At 37.8% G+C, this 17,472-nt stretch overlaps 1 protein-coding gene across 2 annotated transcripts in view; it reads left to right on the forward strand.

The window, feature by feature from the left end:
* Window positions 1-2,886: 2,886 nt before the first annotated feature.
* Window positions 2,887-17,472, forward strand: part of LOC126469544 (FACT complex subunit spt16) — a 135,352-nt gene continuing 120,766 nt past the window's right edge. The window contains exons 1-3 of one of the 2 annotated variants that reach the window (XM_050096665.1): window positions 2,887-3,136; window positions 11,025-11,129; window positions 15,552-15,713. In XM_050096665.1, coding sequence (XP_049952622.1) covers window positions 3,068-3,136; window positions 11,025-11,129; window positions 15,552-15,713 — 336 coding nt within the window. In that variant the 5' untranslated portion in view covers window positions 2,887-3,067. The remainder of the gene's footprint in view (window positions 3,137-11,024; window positions 11,130-15,551; window positions 15,714-17,472) is intronic. The other variant, XM_050096674.1, reaches the window with a different exon arrangement.

Below are 17,472 nucleotides of genomic sequence, written 5' to 3' on the forward strand. Positions count from 1 at the left end.
TAACGTATACTTTTTCTTTGATGCTTACGTTAATCACAAAAACAGTTTTTGATAAACAAAATACACATTACATTTTCAACACACAATGATTCTCTGGGTTTTGTGAATGTTTGTTAGAAAAAGGTTTATGTTATTGTTCATTATTCATCGTTTGTGAGTCTATATTGTACTGCCATTAGCTGTTATTCCATTCACTGTCTTCTCACCTACATCTGCATTCAAGCCTCCCCCAACCATAGTCACATTGCATGGCACTACACGATGGTAGTGCAGAGGGGGAGGTTTAGGGTGGGGGGAAGGAATGTGGTGTTATCCGAAGAGTGAGGTGCCAAGGAAACAAGGTCACTGCCAGGAGCAACGACTAATAAGAGACAGTGGCTTAGACACGTCCAGAATAGTTTCCATACGCCACCACATCCACTCACTTACTTACATCTCAGCAGCAATCATTGCCAATGATAAATGGTATCGTCTCACTGCTGAGCCAGAACTGTGACCATTATGTTAGATACAACTCTGCTTAAATGTTTATCATCAATTGTACTCTGTGAGAAGAGACTGGCATCATATTTTTATCAAGCGATACTTTAAGCCAGGTTCACACAAGCAACTGAAGTGATGCCTTGTGGCTTTCTGTAGTGGTACTGTGAGCTACTGTTCACACAGAACGCCACAAATTCTACATTGCACGGCTTTCAGCATGGTGACAACTGAAAAAATATGGGTGGGTATTAATATTATAGTGGAGCTCATGGCCTTAGAGCTGTAAAAAAGAGTTAAATACATGGAAGATGATCCAAAGGTTAGACCCGAAAATAGAGGTTGCACAGGGATAAATCAGGGGCCACAAACACACATATAAATGAAATAGCACTCGAAAACAAAAATGTTGTCAGCACTGGCAAACTAACCAAAAGTTGGCATGCAAATATCACCTGCAGGTTCGTCCCTCTTCCAGGATATTAGAATCCTATTCTATTCGTTGATCTAGACATTTAGAATAACGAAATTTTTGCTCAATAGCTGCCACATCAGATTCTACAGCTATTTCCCGTTCATGTACAAACCACAATTTGCACAGTGCTTGGGCTAATACCTTGTAGTTCTTGTAGTTCCAGGACCTGCGAAATTGTACCTGTTAACCACTGTGCACTATTTTGACTTTTTCGGTATCAAAACGGAAACATACTGAAATAGAACAGAGTACAGCTGTAGAATGGAAATAGAAGTGTTTCTTCAGCTGCACCACTGAAACTGGGCGTACACATATGAAATTTCTTGCAACTGCAGCATGTAACTAACTGTGGCGAAACTTTTGTTGTGAGTGTGAACCTGGATTTAATGTTCAGAGACAATAATAAATACTCAGAACATTCCTGTGGACACGGATTGTGTTAAAATTGAAGTATTTCATCTGGTTCATGTCACAGTAAAGTGATGTGGTCTAATATTTTACATGTTGTGGGATCATATCGGCCCCCTCCAGGTGTAGTCGGGTTCATACAAGCAACGAAACTATCGCCATAGTTAGTGGCATACTGGAGTTTTAATGCAGTGACGTGAGAAAATTCCCAGTTTTTAGTAGTGCACCTTAAGAGACGCAACCTTATTCATGCCACAAAAAAGTCAACTTGTTTGTACTTCGTTACTACACTTTATTTCCACCATTGCTCCATGGTGGTAATATTTCGAAACACGAGCATTCTGTCGTAGTCATCTTGGAGAAATTGCTGTTGTACTTCATTCGATTTCATTGTGTTTTAATGTTATTACTGAGGGAAGTAAAAACAGTTGTCGGCAGTTACACTTTCGCACCTTCTGAAACTACACAAACAGCTATGTTTGATTTTGTGCAGCAGTGTATGTGTGTGTGCGTGTGTGTGTGCTCACGCGCCCGTGCGTGCGGAATTCAATGACGTATCTCACAATCTGAAAATATCTTTGGATGAATAAATAACTAAACTTAATAGATGTAACCAAACAAGTCAGTTGTATAAACTTCATGGTTTGTGAGATTAGTGTTGTGTAAATAGTGGATTACATGCAGGAAACAGCTCCCGAGTGTGACGCGGCAGCTGTTAAACTAAAAATTATTTATTCGAAATGCCTACACCAACGAATACAATAAGATTCTAAAATATTGGAAGATTGACGTGTCTGTAGATGATATTTATATGCCAACTTTAGGTTAATTTGTCACTGCAGACCGTATTTTCATCTCCGAGTGTTACGTCTTTGAAAAGTGTGTTTGTAGCCCGTGATTTATCACTCTGCGAAATCTGTTTTCGGATCCAACATTTCGGTTTCGTCTTCCTTGTATTGAACTCTTGTCGTAGGTGTAATACCATAAACTGCAATATAACGTTCATACCTGCCTAATTTATTTCAATTGATGCCATAGTGAAAGCTGTGCAACAACGTAGAATTTGTATTTTCCTTTGTGAACGGTGGCCCACGATGCTACTACAGAAAGCCACAAGCTGTGGCGTCACATTAATTGCGTCTGGGAACTCGGCTTAAAGCTAAGAACCTACTACGAGTGTTTTCCGTACGCTACATCAAAGAACACAAAGAGGTGCAACCTGAAATTCTCCGTTTCTAGAGTTGTATATAACAATAATGAAAAATCACGGAAAAATGTTACCTGCAAAGTACACTGTGTATTCGAACTATTCTGTCTCGTGTAGCTAATGTTGATGACTGATTCTATACACAATTACTAAATAAAGTTTACAGTGGTTGTACGAAAAAGGATTATTTCGACATTAAAAGAAAAACTTGGGGAATTGTTGAAAATACTATAGTGCGTCGCGTACCGGTAGACAAATGATATTCCGGATATCCACAGATTTTATTTGTCAAACTCGCATCAGAGTTCAGACCAATGGAAAGCGCTTAGTTTGGAAAACTCCGCCAAAGCCATTTTGACTTAATGTTGACCAATAGAAGTGTGTGCGTTTGTTGTACTCACATGTTGAAGCTTCGGAGATAATGTTTTTGATGACGTAGATTTCATTATATGAAATAAACACCGCAAAAAACTTCTCGTTTGTTATTGCATATAAACATGGCGAATATTACATTGGATAAAGAAGCGTTTTACAGGCGCATGAAACGACTTTATGCTGCTTGGAAGGTTTGTTTTTTTATAGTATAACAAATATGTTAGCAAAATTATTATTATCTGTGTATATTTTTTCGTTATTGCGTGAGTTTTGTTATATTCTGGTGGACTGTACAATTTGTTCATATGTGTTGATTTATGTACTATTAGTGTGTAGTCTACCAGAAACTGTAGTTCCGCACATACCTCATGCTTTTAATTCTTTGAGGATGGCATCTGTTTGATTTATGGTACAAGTTAGTGTTATTAAAGGCGTACCATAGTACTGTTAATGTAGCCTGCAAAAGATTTTTTGAAATGATTAACTTCGTACTGGCTTGTTCAGAATTTAGTATGAATAAATAAATCTTATGGATGTTAGTTTATCATATCTTTAACTGTTATGTAGTTAAGCTGAGTGTGATTTGCTTACATAACGAAGAATATAAAAGAATTGATACTTGCGCATAAGGAATTGTTTTGTGAAGGTGTTTTTTTTAGTTTGGGCATTCATTTCTAGTCTCTGTAAGATGCATATCGCGTGTGTAGAGCAGTTTAAGGTACTAGTCTTTACGCAAATTATGCGCGGAACTTTCGAAAATGCTCGCCTCTTTATCTGTATTACTTTATGATTCATTAAATAAGCTTCATAACACATACAAGTTCAGTGATTGAATTATATTTCAGTCTGAGAAGACACTGCTTTAACTATAATGTTTGTTTCCAAGTTTTCTTATGTTTTGTGTCGTGTAGCCACATCACAATAATAGCTGGGCATCATATCTTCCATCTCTCTTGTGGATTTCACTTTCAAATTGGTGCTTCTATCCATTCTCTATGGCTGAGCCACAATAGCTGGTGAATTTCTATTGCATTACTTGTCTAGCTGCCTCCCCATAATTTCTCTTATTGTATAATTCTGTACGTGATCCATCTTCAAAATGCTACAACTTCATCTCTAAATTAGATGATTTGCTTGTAGGCTAATCCTTTAGCTACACCGCTTTCCCAGAAAACAGTTGAGTTGCCTTACCACTCTTTACCGTTGACTATTGTGTTACTTATATTAACTGCACTTCTGTGATTGGATGACATAGGTAGGCTATTTGAAGTACAGTATCTGAATGTGTCCTATAATTTTTTTGATACTTTGATGTCTATTTTTCTTTTTGTTATTTCTCGTACTGCTATATATGCAGTTTTCTGCATGTAAATTGTCGGTCTGTATAACTTGAATGTCAGTGGAGAGAAAGATGTCAAAATCTTATCTTCTGTCAGTGTTCCCATGCCACGGAACTTTTTCCACCATCTCTTAAGGGCATTCTATATGTGGATTTTAAATTAGTTAGGCCCTCTAGAGCACTCTTATTTCAGGCCTTCAAAGACCGGAATGGCTCAGAAAGTAAGTTTCCTACTTTAACCATTTGTGTGTAGCATATATGGGTCATTCCATGTCAATTCAACTAATTTGAGAAAATGTTCCAGCTGATAGTCTCAGATTTGTCTGAAATTTAGCACTCCAATGCTACCAAGTGTGGAACACTTATGTACAAAATTTTAAGTTCCTCTGCCAATTTGTTCCAGAATTATGGCTTGTGAAAGAAGGTGGCGTGACCCGGAAATTGCAACCCTAATCTGGCAATCTATCTTCAGACCCAACTTCAGATCTTAATAACTTCGGAACTATTCCGCAGAGTCCAGTGAAAATTTTACAACCCAGTAACACACTATGAATCAAAACACTAACAACATATTTCTCAGGGAAAGTAAAAAAATTCCAAAATGTGATTAAAAAAATGTAATACATTAAAAGGTACATATTGTAGGTGCCCTGTATGCCAAATATAATTCACTCAAAAAGGATATAATTTTTTTGTGGTAAGCTTAATGTAGCCTAAACACACACAGAATTCATCTTGCCCATATCAGTCACACAAACCGAGTTACATGCACACAAAATTTGAAAAATTACCTGAAAAGCATTGATTTAGAAAGTGTGGTAGCACAAAAGGGACAAGTGATATCCAAGCCAAATTTCAAACACTGCATAAGTAGACCATAATGATATATATCTCAAAATTTCAGCATGTTATTGCAAGACATTAGTGCACAATGGAAGTTGAAAGATATATTTGGTGATGTGGCCATTGTTCCAAAACACAATTTTGTAAAAGCATATCGTAAACTGTTCTGCCTTTTCTTATCCTCTCCCACAACTGTATAATCACTAAGCAACAACATATAGACAGATTAACACAACCTATCATTAATGTTTACTGCACCTTAACTGCTAAAAACCAGTCGATTTTGCTTCGAACAGAAGTTCTCCCACACTTTAGCTACTGTACTCTGTGGCAAATTGTACTGTCTTCCTGACACTGTGGTAGGAACTGGAACTGTCATAAGAATATGTTCAAAAGGATTCCAACACCTGTCTGCCAAATGTGGCCAATGAAATGATCCTGCTGGTCCTGCTGGTGCCATGAAGTTCACAAATACATCACCTTCTGTTTCACAGCACTCTGCAACACATCCTAAGTACCATTTGTCAAGATAAACAGCAATAACATAGCAACCTGGTTGTATGTTGCTGCTTTTGCTTCTGAATCCTGACTCAGACACACTGTGAAGACACATGTTGTGCATGAACCTATAGTTATAACTGGACAGTCTGCTCATCTGCACATTGTCAGAGTCCACTGGACAGAAGTGATGATGGCTCATTGTGCCTGCAACAGTTTTAACGTGTTCTAGTCTGCAAGATATTCTGCAGATTTTTCCCCTTCTCAAATGTCTTACTCCACCACAATTCTGCTGTCGGAGAGGGATTTCACCTACAATGTCAAAGTCTGCACCGTGCATTGCTGTTTAGGTTGTTCCTTATGTACTGTCCTTCACTAGGTAGATTTGTTTCGAGAACCTAGGACACACAACCTATATTAGAGTTGTTTTTTGTTACAGCACTTAAAATTATTTGTTGTGTGAAACTAAGGAAAACACAATGAATGTAACACAAACTATTCCACAGAGAACAGAACATCTAGGGGGGGGGGGGGGGGGGGGGAATCCACAGAAACAGATTTAGCCACAATGGCAAAGGTTATTTTGCAGAGGCGTAGATTCTGTTTCATAGTATCCAACATTCCCATTCTGTACCATTGCGTCATCTTTGTCGTCTCAATCCTTAGATCAGTTGATGAAACTTCGTTCCTGTTAGTAGCTCTACCGTATGTGCGAGCAGTCTTGTTTCTCACAATTTCTGTAGAGATAGGAAGATAGCAAATTGGGAGGAGACGTTTGGTGACTTTCAGGGAGAACTAGATAAGGCAAAACAAGATCTGAAAATGTTGAGGGGGGGGGGGGGGGGACTAGGGAAAAGGAGTTGGGAAGTGACAAAAGGCTACAAAAGAAATAGGAATAGAACTTTCTCAGACAGTTTTGTTGTTAAAGTGGAAAACAGGTTTGATCTATTGTCACAGTTGGAAACTGATGAGCACAACAAACTTTCAAAAAGTGTTTGAGAAGTAAGAAGTCGGTAAAAGTTGTGAAGAAAAAGAAAATCTTGTTGTTAGGTAGTTCATTTGGCAGAGGTGGTGGCCAGCTGTTGCAGGATGAACTAGGGTCCGGTGATAGAAAATATAGGTTCACTTGCAAAGACTTCACAAAGGAAGACACCATGGTAACAGTGGGTGGGGCAGGCAACAGCATAGACAGGGACCCTAATTATTCAGTTGAGGATGACCTTGTAAAGATAGCTTCAGCAATGAGACATACTGGTGTTCGGTTTGTGTCCGTTGTGAGATTGCCATGATAATCTTCATTTAAACTCTTCTTATGATGACGATGTTTGGTTTCTGGAGCGCTCAACTGCGCGGTTATCAGCGCCCATACAAATTCCAAACCTTTGCTCAGTCCAATCTCACCACTTTCATGAATGAGGATGAAATGAAGAGGACAACACAAACACCCAGTCATCTCGAGGCACTTGAAAATCCCTGACCCCGCTGGGAATTGAACCGGGACCCTGTGCTTGGGAAGCGAGAATGCGACCACGAGCTGTGGACTTACTCTTCTGTTACGGTAGGTAATTTAGATATGGTTCCTGTTGACACTATCAGTAGGTGGGACTGTGGGGCATTACCTTCGCCTCAGCAGGGGGGGGGGGGGGGGCTGTCTAGGCTAATAGAAATATCTTAAGGGGGCCACTATCACATGTGGTAAAGTACCATTTGTTATAAGTGACAGAAAAACAGTTTTAGTAGGGTAGGGAGGGCAGAAACAAAAGATATTCAGAGACAGATTGAAAAAAACAAGCAGCCAGAAAGCAAATTTTAATATACACAGTTCATGCAAACAGTTCCTAACAAACTGGATAGGTTCAGAAATTGACAGAAAAATTAGGTTCATTCAGTTGTAATTCAGCCAGTGCACAAAATCCTTATTGCATCAGAATATCTGAGAAGTTAGGGGAAGATTAATGAGTTGCTTATTTGTGTTGAAGAATTAAGAGGTGAGCAAACTAGTTGATATAATCTACCTCCTTCAACATCATGCAACCACCAGTATTGATATGTTAAATGCTACAGCATTTAAGCTAGCCTCTTACTTCTGTAGAGAAAATAGGAGTTGCAACATTTGTCCAGAACTGTTTTAATTTTAAGAATACTGATATTAATAAACCTGCTCAGAGCAGCATTTAGAAGGCCTATTTCATAATAAGTCTTTTATAATAGTAAATATATACACAGCATCTTCAGGGAACTTTAATATTTTCATAAAAGATTATGAAGCTCTGTTGTCCCATAAGTTATTTTTACATTGTTATAATCACCAAAATGTTAGCCCAAAAACTATAGCTGACCTACAGTGGAACAAGAAATGCAAACACCTAAACAGCACTCCCAGATCAATCACGATCAGTATCTGCAGGCCATATCAGGCTGAAAAAAACATGAAGGTGAAGGTGAGAAGTCCTGGTTAGAATTTGAAATCAGTCTTCTTCACAAACTCACACCTAGAATTAGCTAATTATTTTAACAATTATATCTTGCGTATAATGCCATGTGAAACCATTATTCCTGTAATATGATATGTGAAGATCACTCATAATCAGTTAAAAAAATTGAAAAAGAGAAGCTACTACACAGTTAAAAGAATAGTAAGAACGACACACACAAATTTTACAAGAATCAGCACTTAGATGATACAATCCCAGACAGAGAAAACAACCCACCCAACAAATGGCTAAAATACAATGTACAACCTGCAATAAGCACCAAAATTATAAAAGTTATTATTATTGCACCAAAATTAAAAAGTTTTCAGTTGAAACTTCCGGGCCGGGAGGCTGGAAGTTTCAACTGAAGACAACACTGGCCGTGAGAGTCTACATTGTATGATTATAAAAGTTGTTGTTATTGTACCAAAAAATGCTGCAAATATAGCAAAGTTAGGCAGTAACGGAAAGACAGCTATAGCTCAGAAGGCTATGAAAGTCATAAACAATCAACTAACCAAATAAGAAGCAAGTTATAATGCTCACGAAGGGGACAGAAAAACACTTAAGATATAAACAGAAAGTTAAGTAATAATGAAGACATAATTATTATGGCGGACAAAGGCAACACATGTATATTCAAAGAAGAAAAATACATAAGGAAAACATCAGATTTCTTTATTGAAGATGGCATTACTGAAAAATACAAAAAGACCTCACAAAAGCATTTCAGACAAAAGTCAAATTGCTAATGAAAAAATCATATTTCTTGCTAACTGACAGGGAGAAGAAATATAGCTACATTTAAGAATCCTAGGGCACCATAGCTAAGAACGCAACTAAAGATAAACAAAGAGGTTGTTGTGTTCATCCAATTGTGAACTCGAGAAACAGCTCAGCTTATAAAATTACAAACTAACTTAACCAGACTCTCACGTAGACATGTACATACACGAACAACTACGCCATCAGAAGTAGTCAGCAGCAAACAGAAGAAATCAAAAACATCATCTCCCATTCGGCCCCTAGTATCATTTGACATCACAAACCTATACACAAACACTCAAAGCCATCAGGTCACACCTCATAAAACTCCAAAAACTATAAATGGCAGAAATTATTGAGTTCATGGACCTTCTTGAACTTGTGATAAACTGCAACTGTTTTACGTTTAATAATAAAATGTGCATGCATTATAGAAGTTACTATTGCTAACACACATATCAACCACTTTGAGCAAAAAACTGCTATAAACCAAGTTGAATGAATAACATTATTTACTGAAAACATTATCTTGATGATACACTGCTCCTGTTGGATGTTGACACAAATGATATTAAAAACATGCTAGATACATTCAATAAACAGGATAGAAATATAAACGTTGCAGTGTAATATGAAAACAGTGATAGCATCAATTTCCTAGACATTAACATCAGTAAAGGAGGCAAGTCACACAATTTCAGAGATCACAGAAAGACAACAGCATCATATACCATTATACACAGCTCATCTTGCTACCCCACAACACACAAGCATGCTGCATACAGAACTTTAGTCAACAAAACCAGCAGTACACTATGGATAAATATGCAAAGCTCGATGAGTTGAGTACAATCGAACAAATTGCTACAGCAAATGGCTACAATGACACACTAGTTGACAGCGTCACATGAAAAAGGAACAACTATATAAAACCAACTTCCACATGGAAATTTAAAAAGAAAGTCTCTGCTTGCATTCCTTTCAAATGCAAAGTCTCCTGCAAAATAGCAAATATCGTCAGATCACACAACATTAACATTGCCCTCACAACAAACAGCTATGCACGCGGAGGACACAAGTTAACAAACATGCAGATAAACACTCACAAAGCCTACTGTATTAACAACTATAACAAATCAGCAGTAGCCACCCACATCAGAAACACAGACCACCCATTCCATGATGTTGCACATGATCTCCATGTATTACCAAAAATGAACAAGGGCACCAAATGGACTTATATGAAGAACTGGAACTATTCATTCATGGAGACAAGTTACTGAATGATAACTTGAAAGTAATGACATTAAATTAATGTTTTATATTCATTGTACACTGCTGGTTTAGCAATATAAACTATTGTATCTTAGCATTTAAGAGTCTTTGGATTGATGTAAACAAATAATAGTGAAAGTGTTAAGTTGTGATGTTCTTGTTTCTGTGCTCTGTATGCCAGACAATGAAATTGCCAACAAAAATGTAAGGAAATGCCCTTACAAAATGACTAATCTTGCTTATCACATGACTTACACACTGTAACATATTGATTCTCCTGAACAGGCATGTTTTCCAACACACATCATCACTGGCACACACAGCAAAGGAAACTAACCTCACTGCATTTTAATTACAATTAAAAGTAACTGTAAATGCACCTGATGATGGCAGCATGCTGCTGAAACATGTTGTGCCAATAAAATATAAGTAACAAGTGACTGTTGCAGTATACATTCTTTCATGAAAATCTTGCAATACAGTCACAAACCTCAAATATCATCCATGTAACATGGATAAATTTAAGGATCACATAATAATTAACATTTTCTTGTCAGAGGTAATGGTGATGTATGCTGAACTTGATCGTGTTCTAACTCACAGATCCGCATTGTGAGTTGAATTGATTAAAACTGACGCACAAAAAATGAATTCCTTTCTCTCACAGAAATTATCACATATTGAAAGAGTAACTGGTTAATAAAAAGTACTTTTAAGTTAATTGGTGAAATTAATATTCAGTTCTTAATCTGAGATCTAGTTTGAGAGTCAGAACCGTCTATTTTCTGTACTTTGGTTCCAGATCACGTATTTAATAAGTAATACTTGCATGTATAGTACAGGTATTGCAGTTGATGTGAGTATGTCTTTGTTGATTTCTAACAGGATTCTGATAATGGGATTGATGAAGTGTACAAGAAGATGGATGCTCTTGTGTCAGCTGTGGGGGTGGATGAAGAAATTGTGTACAGCAAGTCAACAGCAATACAGGTAAGGACTATGTAAAATTATGACATTCCTCTCAAGAAAAAAAAAATACTATTTGGAATAGAGCTAATGCAAATACAAAAGTTAAGTCTAATAAATTCTAGGATGTTGTGTAGCCAATAGGAAGTGGCAGCCTGGAAATAGGAAATGCGCTTGTGTTTTAAAGGCATGGAGGAGGTAGGTACAGAAAAGTAGTTGGTTTTAATGACTTACGAAAGCCAAAACTCTAAAACTTTAGATCTTCCTAATTCAGTCCAATAGTTGATAGGAGCAACTGATAGAGACCACCTATACTGCTAGGTTAGGGTCCCAGGGGGTTATAAGATACTCCAGAAGGTGATAGGAGAATTTGGAAAATTAGTTCAGGAATTCATAGCTTTACTACAGCAGTTGATTATTAGAATCCAGTCCAAGGTAACACTGGTTAATGGAATATTCTTATCAAATTTTGGTGGGTTGTCTATAAACGATGATGCACAATGGGAGGTCCCACAGGGATGGGATCGATTTTTTTTGAAACGACATACAATGTGCTTTAAGTTAGGATTGCATGTGTCACATCCTTCAGCCAGTCACTCTGGTGGCCCCTCATCTGTGGGTAATCAGTAAAAACAGAATTACAGAATTTCTTATCAGGGCTGTTAGTGGGAGTTTCCAGGCTCTAATGCATCATGAGAAATTTTGTTTCTTGTCGATTATCCACAAATGATAGATCACCAGAGTGAATGGATGCAGTGTGTGTCACCTGGGACCGTGACAAGATGATCCAACAGCTGGGGGACCTCAGTAGTTGAGAGCCAACCCACCAAAGTTTATCAGAGTATTACCTTAATAGTATGACCTTAGTCGGAATCCTATTAATCAACTCTAAGACAGGGATATGAATTTCAGGAAGTTATTTTATCACCCTCTGTAGTACCTTACAGTCTCCTGTGTCCTCTTATTTGTGTTAGCTGTGCAGTTTAAAGTGTGCCTTATGATCACTCCTTAGTCCACTGTTGTCAGTACAGAAAATTTGAACATCGGGAGAAATGCTCACTTGAAGATAAATGCAGGTACTAGCCGAGACTACAGGTGGTGATGTAGGATTTGATCACAAATGACAACCTGTGCAGTGACCCTGATATGTTTCAAATGTTGTGTGTGGTCATAACGGCGTTCTGTGTAATTGTGGGTATATTATGTCTGAGCTAAATAATTTCTGATGCGGGCAAATTATTGATGCTTGTATGGTGGGTGCTTCTGTAACCAAGGTAGTCTAAGAGGGGTGTTTGTTGTTTGAAGAGGCTCAATATTGAAGATTTATACCACATTCAGGAAAAGCAGAAAAAGTCATATGCTAAGTCACAATGTGGATCTGTGTTGGATGATTTTGACAGATGGTCTTTGAAGAGGATTGTGACGAAAACTAAGAGAATGGCAGCTGTAAAGTAACTGCAGATCTGAATGTTGCACTTGCAAATGCTGTCAGCACCAAAACAACGCGAAGGGGGCTCCTTAAGCTGGAAATTGTAGGATGAGCTGAAATTCCAGTGGAGCAAACACCTGTAACAGGGAAGCAGGATGCCAAAGCTGTAAATCCTGTCTATGGGGTAATGGAAGATAGTCATTTGATTAGGTGCATCTTGTTTCACACTGTTCCCAACTTTGGGCTGAGTTTGTCTGATTACACCATTTCAAGCCTACGATGCAGACTGCTTGCTGCCAAGTGTGAAACATGATGGGGTGTTCGGTGATGATTTGGGCAACCATTCTGTGGTATTCCATGAGTCCCAGTTTACTATGCCAGGTCACGTTACTGCCAACGATTATGTGACCATTTTGGCTGATCGGACCCATCCATGGTCCAGTGTTTGTTCCCCAGTGGCAATAGTGTGATCCAAGACGATGGGACCAAGCGAAATGGCACAGTGGTTAGCACACTGGACTCGCATTCAGGAGGACGACGGTTCAGATCCACATCTGGCCATCCTGATTTAAGTTTTCCATGGTTTCCCTAAATTGCTTTAGGGAAACGCCGGGATGGTTCCTTTGAAAGGGCATGGCCAATTTCCTTCCCTAATCCGAGCTTGTGCTCCATCTCTAGTGTCCTCGTTGTTGATGGGACATTAAACACTAATCTTTTCCTCTCCTCAAGATGATGAGGCCGCTGTTACACAACTTGCATTGTCTTCCAAGACTGGTTTTGTGAGATTGGGAGGAATTGTCTGTCGCATCTCCCCTGGCCTCCACAGTAACCAGATCTCAGAATCATTGAGTCTGTGTGGTCTACTTTCGAGTGAATGGTGTGTGATCGGTATCCATCTCCCATCATTGTTACCTGAGCTGCCCACTATGTTCCAGGAAGAATGATATAAGATTTCTAATTTTAAATTACACGTTTGGAGATAAAACAGTGATCTATTGAAAATTATCCCTTAATGAAACAATTAAGACTGCAAATAACCATTTATTTGCAGATGATGACTGGTTTCGGGGGGTTTATGCTGGCTGTCTTCAGATCTACAGCACCATATGGCTAAAGTCAGTGGTGCATGGAGTGGATGCGTGATACTATGGTCATTTATTGCTTATAACCACTGTGGGATCACACAGCTGTTCTGTGCACTGCTGACTTCAGTTATATGGTGCCATAGATTTGAAGATGATTGGCATAAAGGCCGAAACTGTCATCATTTTTAAACACACAATTATTTACCATCTGGACTGCTCCATTGAGTGGTATAAGATTCCTTTGAAAGAATATGTGTTTATCCATTGAAAACTGACTGGAAACTGTTTTGAATGCCAGCATGTTTTCTGCGCCATATTAGGTGTGGTGATATGTTGTATTTTTGATGTTTCCGTATTTTTGTGCACCCCTTTTATGTGGAGCAGTCTGTTATTTGCCAGATAATATTTTGTTCATTTGTCCCTCATCCCTCCCTCCTTTTCCCTATTTTCTCTTGTCTGCCGCAAAGGAGACAAGTTACTTTTCTGCACCTTGTCTAATTGATGTTGTAGGTTTCAGTGTGAATTAACCTTCTTTCCAGCATACTTTTTTTTCTATACTTTTCATACCGTTCTTTTCATCCTAATATGAGTAAACATCATGAATATTTTCCTACAAGCCATTTACAGAGTTAATTTGAAATTGGTGCCTGACATGACATTATCCTTATTTATTCCTTAATTATGTGCTCTATCACAGTGCACCCATAAAAAAAATAAAATAAATAAAAAAAAACTAAATGCCACTTCCATTCAGTTGGCAATTGCAACCTATAAGTATAGTCTGTTGAATTGTTGCTCTGGTACTAGCTACGATCACAATTGTAATTCATGTAGTGTTGGAGTGAAGACTATTGAAAATGCAGACAGGACAGGATCATGTTGTTTCATTAAACCAAATGAAAATACTTGTTCCACTTAAATTTAGTTATCTGCTAATCATATTCACACTTTATCCTTAACCAATGAGTCCCAAAATTATGAAGCTGAGTTATGATTTGTATCTTGTCATCAGTTAAGTGCAGACACTGCAGAATTTATCACAGCAAGAATTTGTTTCATGGTGTCCTTTCATGACTATGAGAGATAAACTATTGTTTAATATGTGGGTAATGTGATAACAGTATTTGGTATAAACTGTGCACCCAAAACATAGCAGATTTTGTCTGTTACAACGTAGAGAACACACTAGTCTAGATGATGCTGTGGCCTATAATGTAAGAGGAAGTGTTGACCTAACCCCAGACATACTAATGTGGTTTGTCTGTGGTTTACTTAATAGTTCTGTGATAGTTCTTTCAGGACTACTAATACTAATGCCAATTCCTTCCTATAGCCTTGTTCAGTCCAAGCTGCTGCGTTGTGTTTTAAACTTCCACAGATTTTTTGTGGTGCACTCAGTTATATTGTTTGGGAAAAAGGGTGTAAGTTTTGTCTTCTGCAGGGACAGTGTGTATAAGTTTAGAGGTGGTAGTACTGAACTAAGTAAGATGGTTTTTACATGATATTTGTTTTTATTTTGTTTCAAATGTTATGCTGTTGCATTTGAAATGCTGGATTTAATTGCAAATCTTCAAACAGTTATGCTATTCTAAATAAACGCTATATGCTTCTGGGCGAGTCTCCCAGCAAAGTGCTAGCAAATTAATGTTAATTTGATAAAAGTTCACCATTTGCGGCTAAAGAATTTCCTCAAATGCATGTCTAATACTAAATTCATTGCTGAACCTTCTTATTACCAAAAAGATACTTAAAGAATACTATAGAAAAAGAATGTGTTAAACAGGTTGCATACTAAGTGCAGAGAAACTTTCGTTTGCAGATTTCAAACTACTTTTTGTATTTGAGTGAGAGCTGTTTCATTATTTCATGCAATATTGTCTTCTGTTGTGTTTTAGTTGTAATAACTCTTTGTTTTCTTTTTTAATTTTGCAGACATGGCTGTTTGGGTATGAGCTTACAGACACCATTATGGTACTTGCTGAAAATGCAATTCATTTCCTGGCAAGCAAGAAAAAGATTGAGTTTTTGCGTAAAGTAGAAAATGGCAAAGATGAAAATAGTGTTCCACCAGTGAAATTGCATACTCGTGACCGAGTAAGTAACGTGAAAAGTTCTATATTTTATAATGTTAGAGCAACACGCTAATCCTCAGCTGTGCTCTACAAGCTGGGCTTGGGGATCAATTGTAGCCCTGCCACTGCAGTCAACAAATTGAACTCTGGCAGGACCACTGCCTTACTGTGAATGCTCTCTGAACTGTGTTTGGGCTACCTGGCAACACTGTTTTCTTTGCTCTACAGATAGTGCTCAGGTCTTCGGTCGACAACATTCAGCAGGCTGTACAAAATGTATTTAGAGTAATATATCAGTTGCAATGATCGCGCTACCTAATGTAAGCAACATCTAACATCCATTGTTGGCATTTGTGATGTGTGGAGAAGAAAGTGATGACAAGGATATGAACTACAGTGATACAAATACACCAAGTGACAAATGTGATATCAAAGGCATACTGACCACTGACTGGTTCTACAATAACATTGTCTGTCAACTGTAGAGTAGATAAGAGTGAATTTTCATTTACTGGGAACCAGATGTAAAAATTCATTTTACAGATCCTCCAAATCTACTTGAGATCTTCACATTATCTTTTGATTATATGTTGTTAACAATAATTAACGAGACAAGCAAATATGCTGCACAGTTCACTTGTGGACATACTAGAACTACAGTTGTGTTTGCAGAAATGGATTCCATTGAACAATGGAGAATTGTATATTTTGTTTGCAAAGTTCCTCCTACAAGGCATAGTTCAGAAACTAGATATTGAAACATATTACTCAAGGAACAAAATTCATGAAACACTCAATGTTCAAAAAGTAATGTGTATGCATGAGCTGCTTGAAGAAAACCATTAGATTAGGAAAATAAATCTCATGGGTCATCCTTATTTTCATAATGCAAATTGCTGCTCTCAAAAGCTTTCAGTAGTTAGGAACTTACAGTTGCAACAGTAATTTGATTGGAGCAATGTTCGCAGCAACAAATCAGATTACATTGCGGTACAAAAAAAGTGCTGCGGGATTTGGGGACTTGGGAATAATTATATAGGCGAGAAAAGATTAGTGGTGCACTCAAAAGCCAGAGGCAGCTGCGCTACAGAAGCAGGTAATACCACTGTAATGCAGCTTCTTGGTGCAAGAAATGACCTGGTCAGGGTCAGAAGATGGGCCTTAGCTGCTTAGAGCAGAAATGAGAGCAAAGTCATAAGCAGTATGACACAGTCAGAGATAAACTTAAAATGACCATTGAATATCATTGTTAGTAGTGTTATATCTTTCGAAAAACATTTGTGTTGTGGTTTTCAGTCTGAAGACAGGTTTGATGCAGCACTCCATGCTAGTCTATTCTGTGCAAACCTCATTATCTCTATATGACAACTATAACCTGCACCCATTTCAACCTGAATAGTATACTCAAGCCTTGGCCTCCTACAATATTTACCTCCATACTTTCCTCCATTAACAAATTCACTATCCCTTGATGTCTGAGGGTATGTCCTATCAACAAATTTTTACTAAAAGAAAAGGTTGGCTACAAATTTCGTTATTCTTCAATATGCTTCAGAACCACTCATTAATTATTTGATCTACCAATCTGATCTCCAACATTCTTTTATAACACCAACTTTCAAATTCTTATATGCTCTTCTTCTCTACACTGTTTTTAAACCACCTTTCATTTTTGTACAAGGCTACACACTATACAGAAACCTTCAGAAAAGACTACCTATCCTATAAATTTGTGTTTGAAGTTCCAAAATTTCTCTTTCAGAAACGCTTTTTTGCCATTA

Source organism: Schistocerca serialis, chromosome 1, assembly GCF_023864345.2.
Source record: "Schistocerca serialis cubense isolate TAMUIC-IGC-003099 chromosome 1, iqSchSeri2.2, whole genome shotgun sequence".
NCBI lineage: Eukaryota > Metazoa > Arthropoda > Insecta > Orthoptera > Acrididae > Schistocerca > Schistocerca serialis.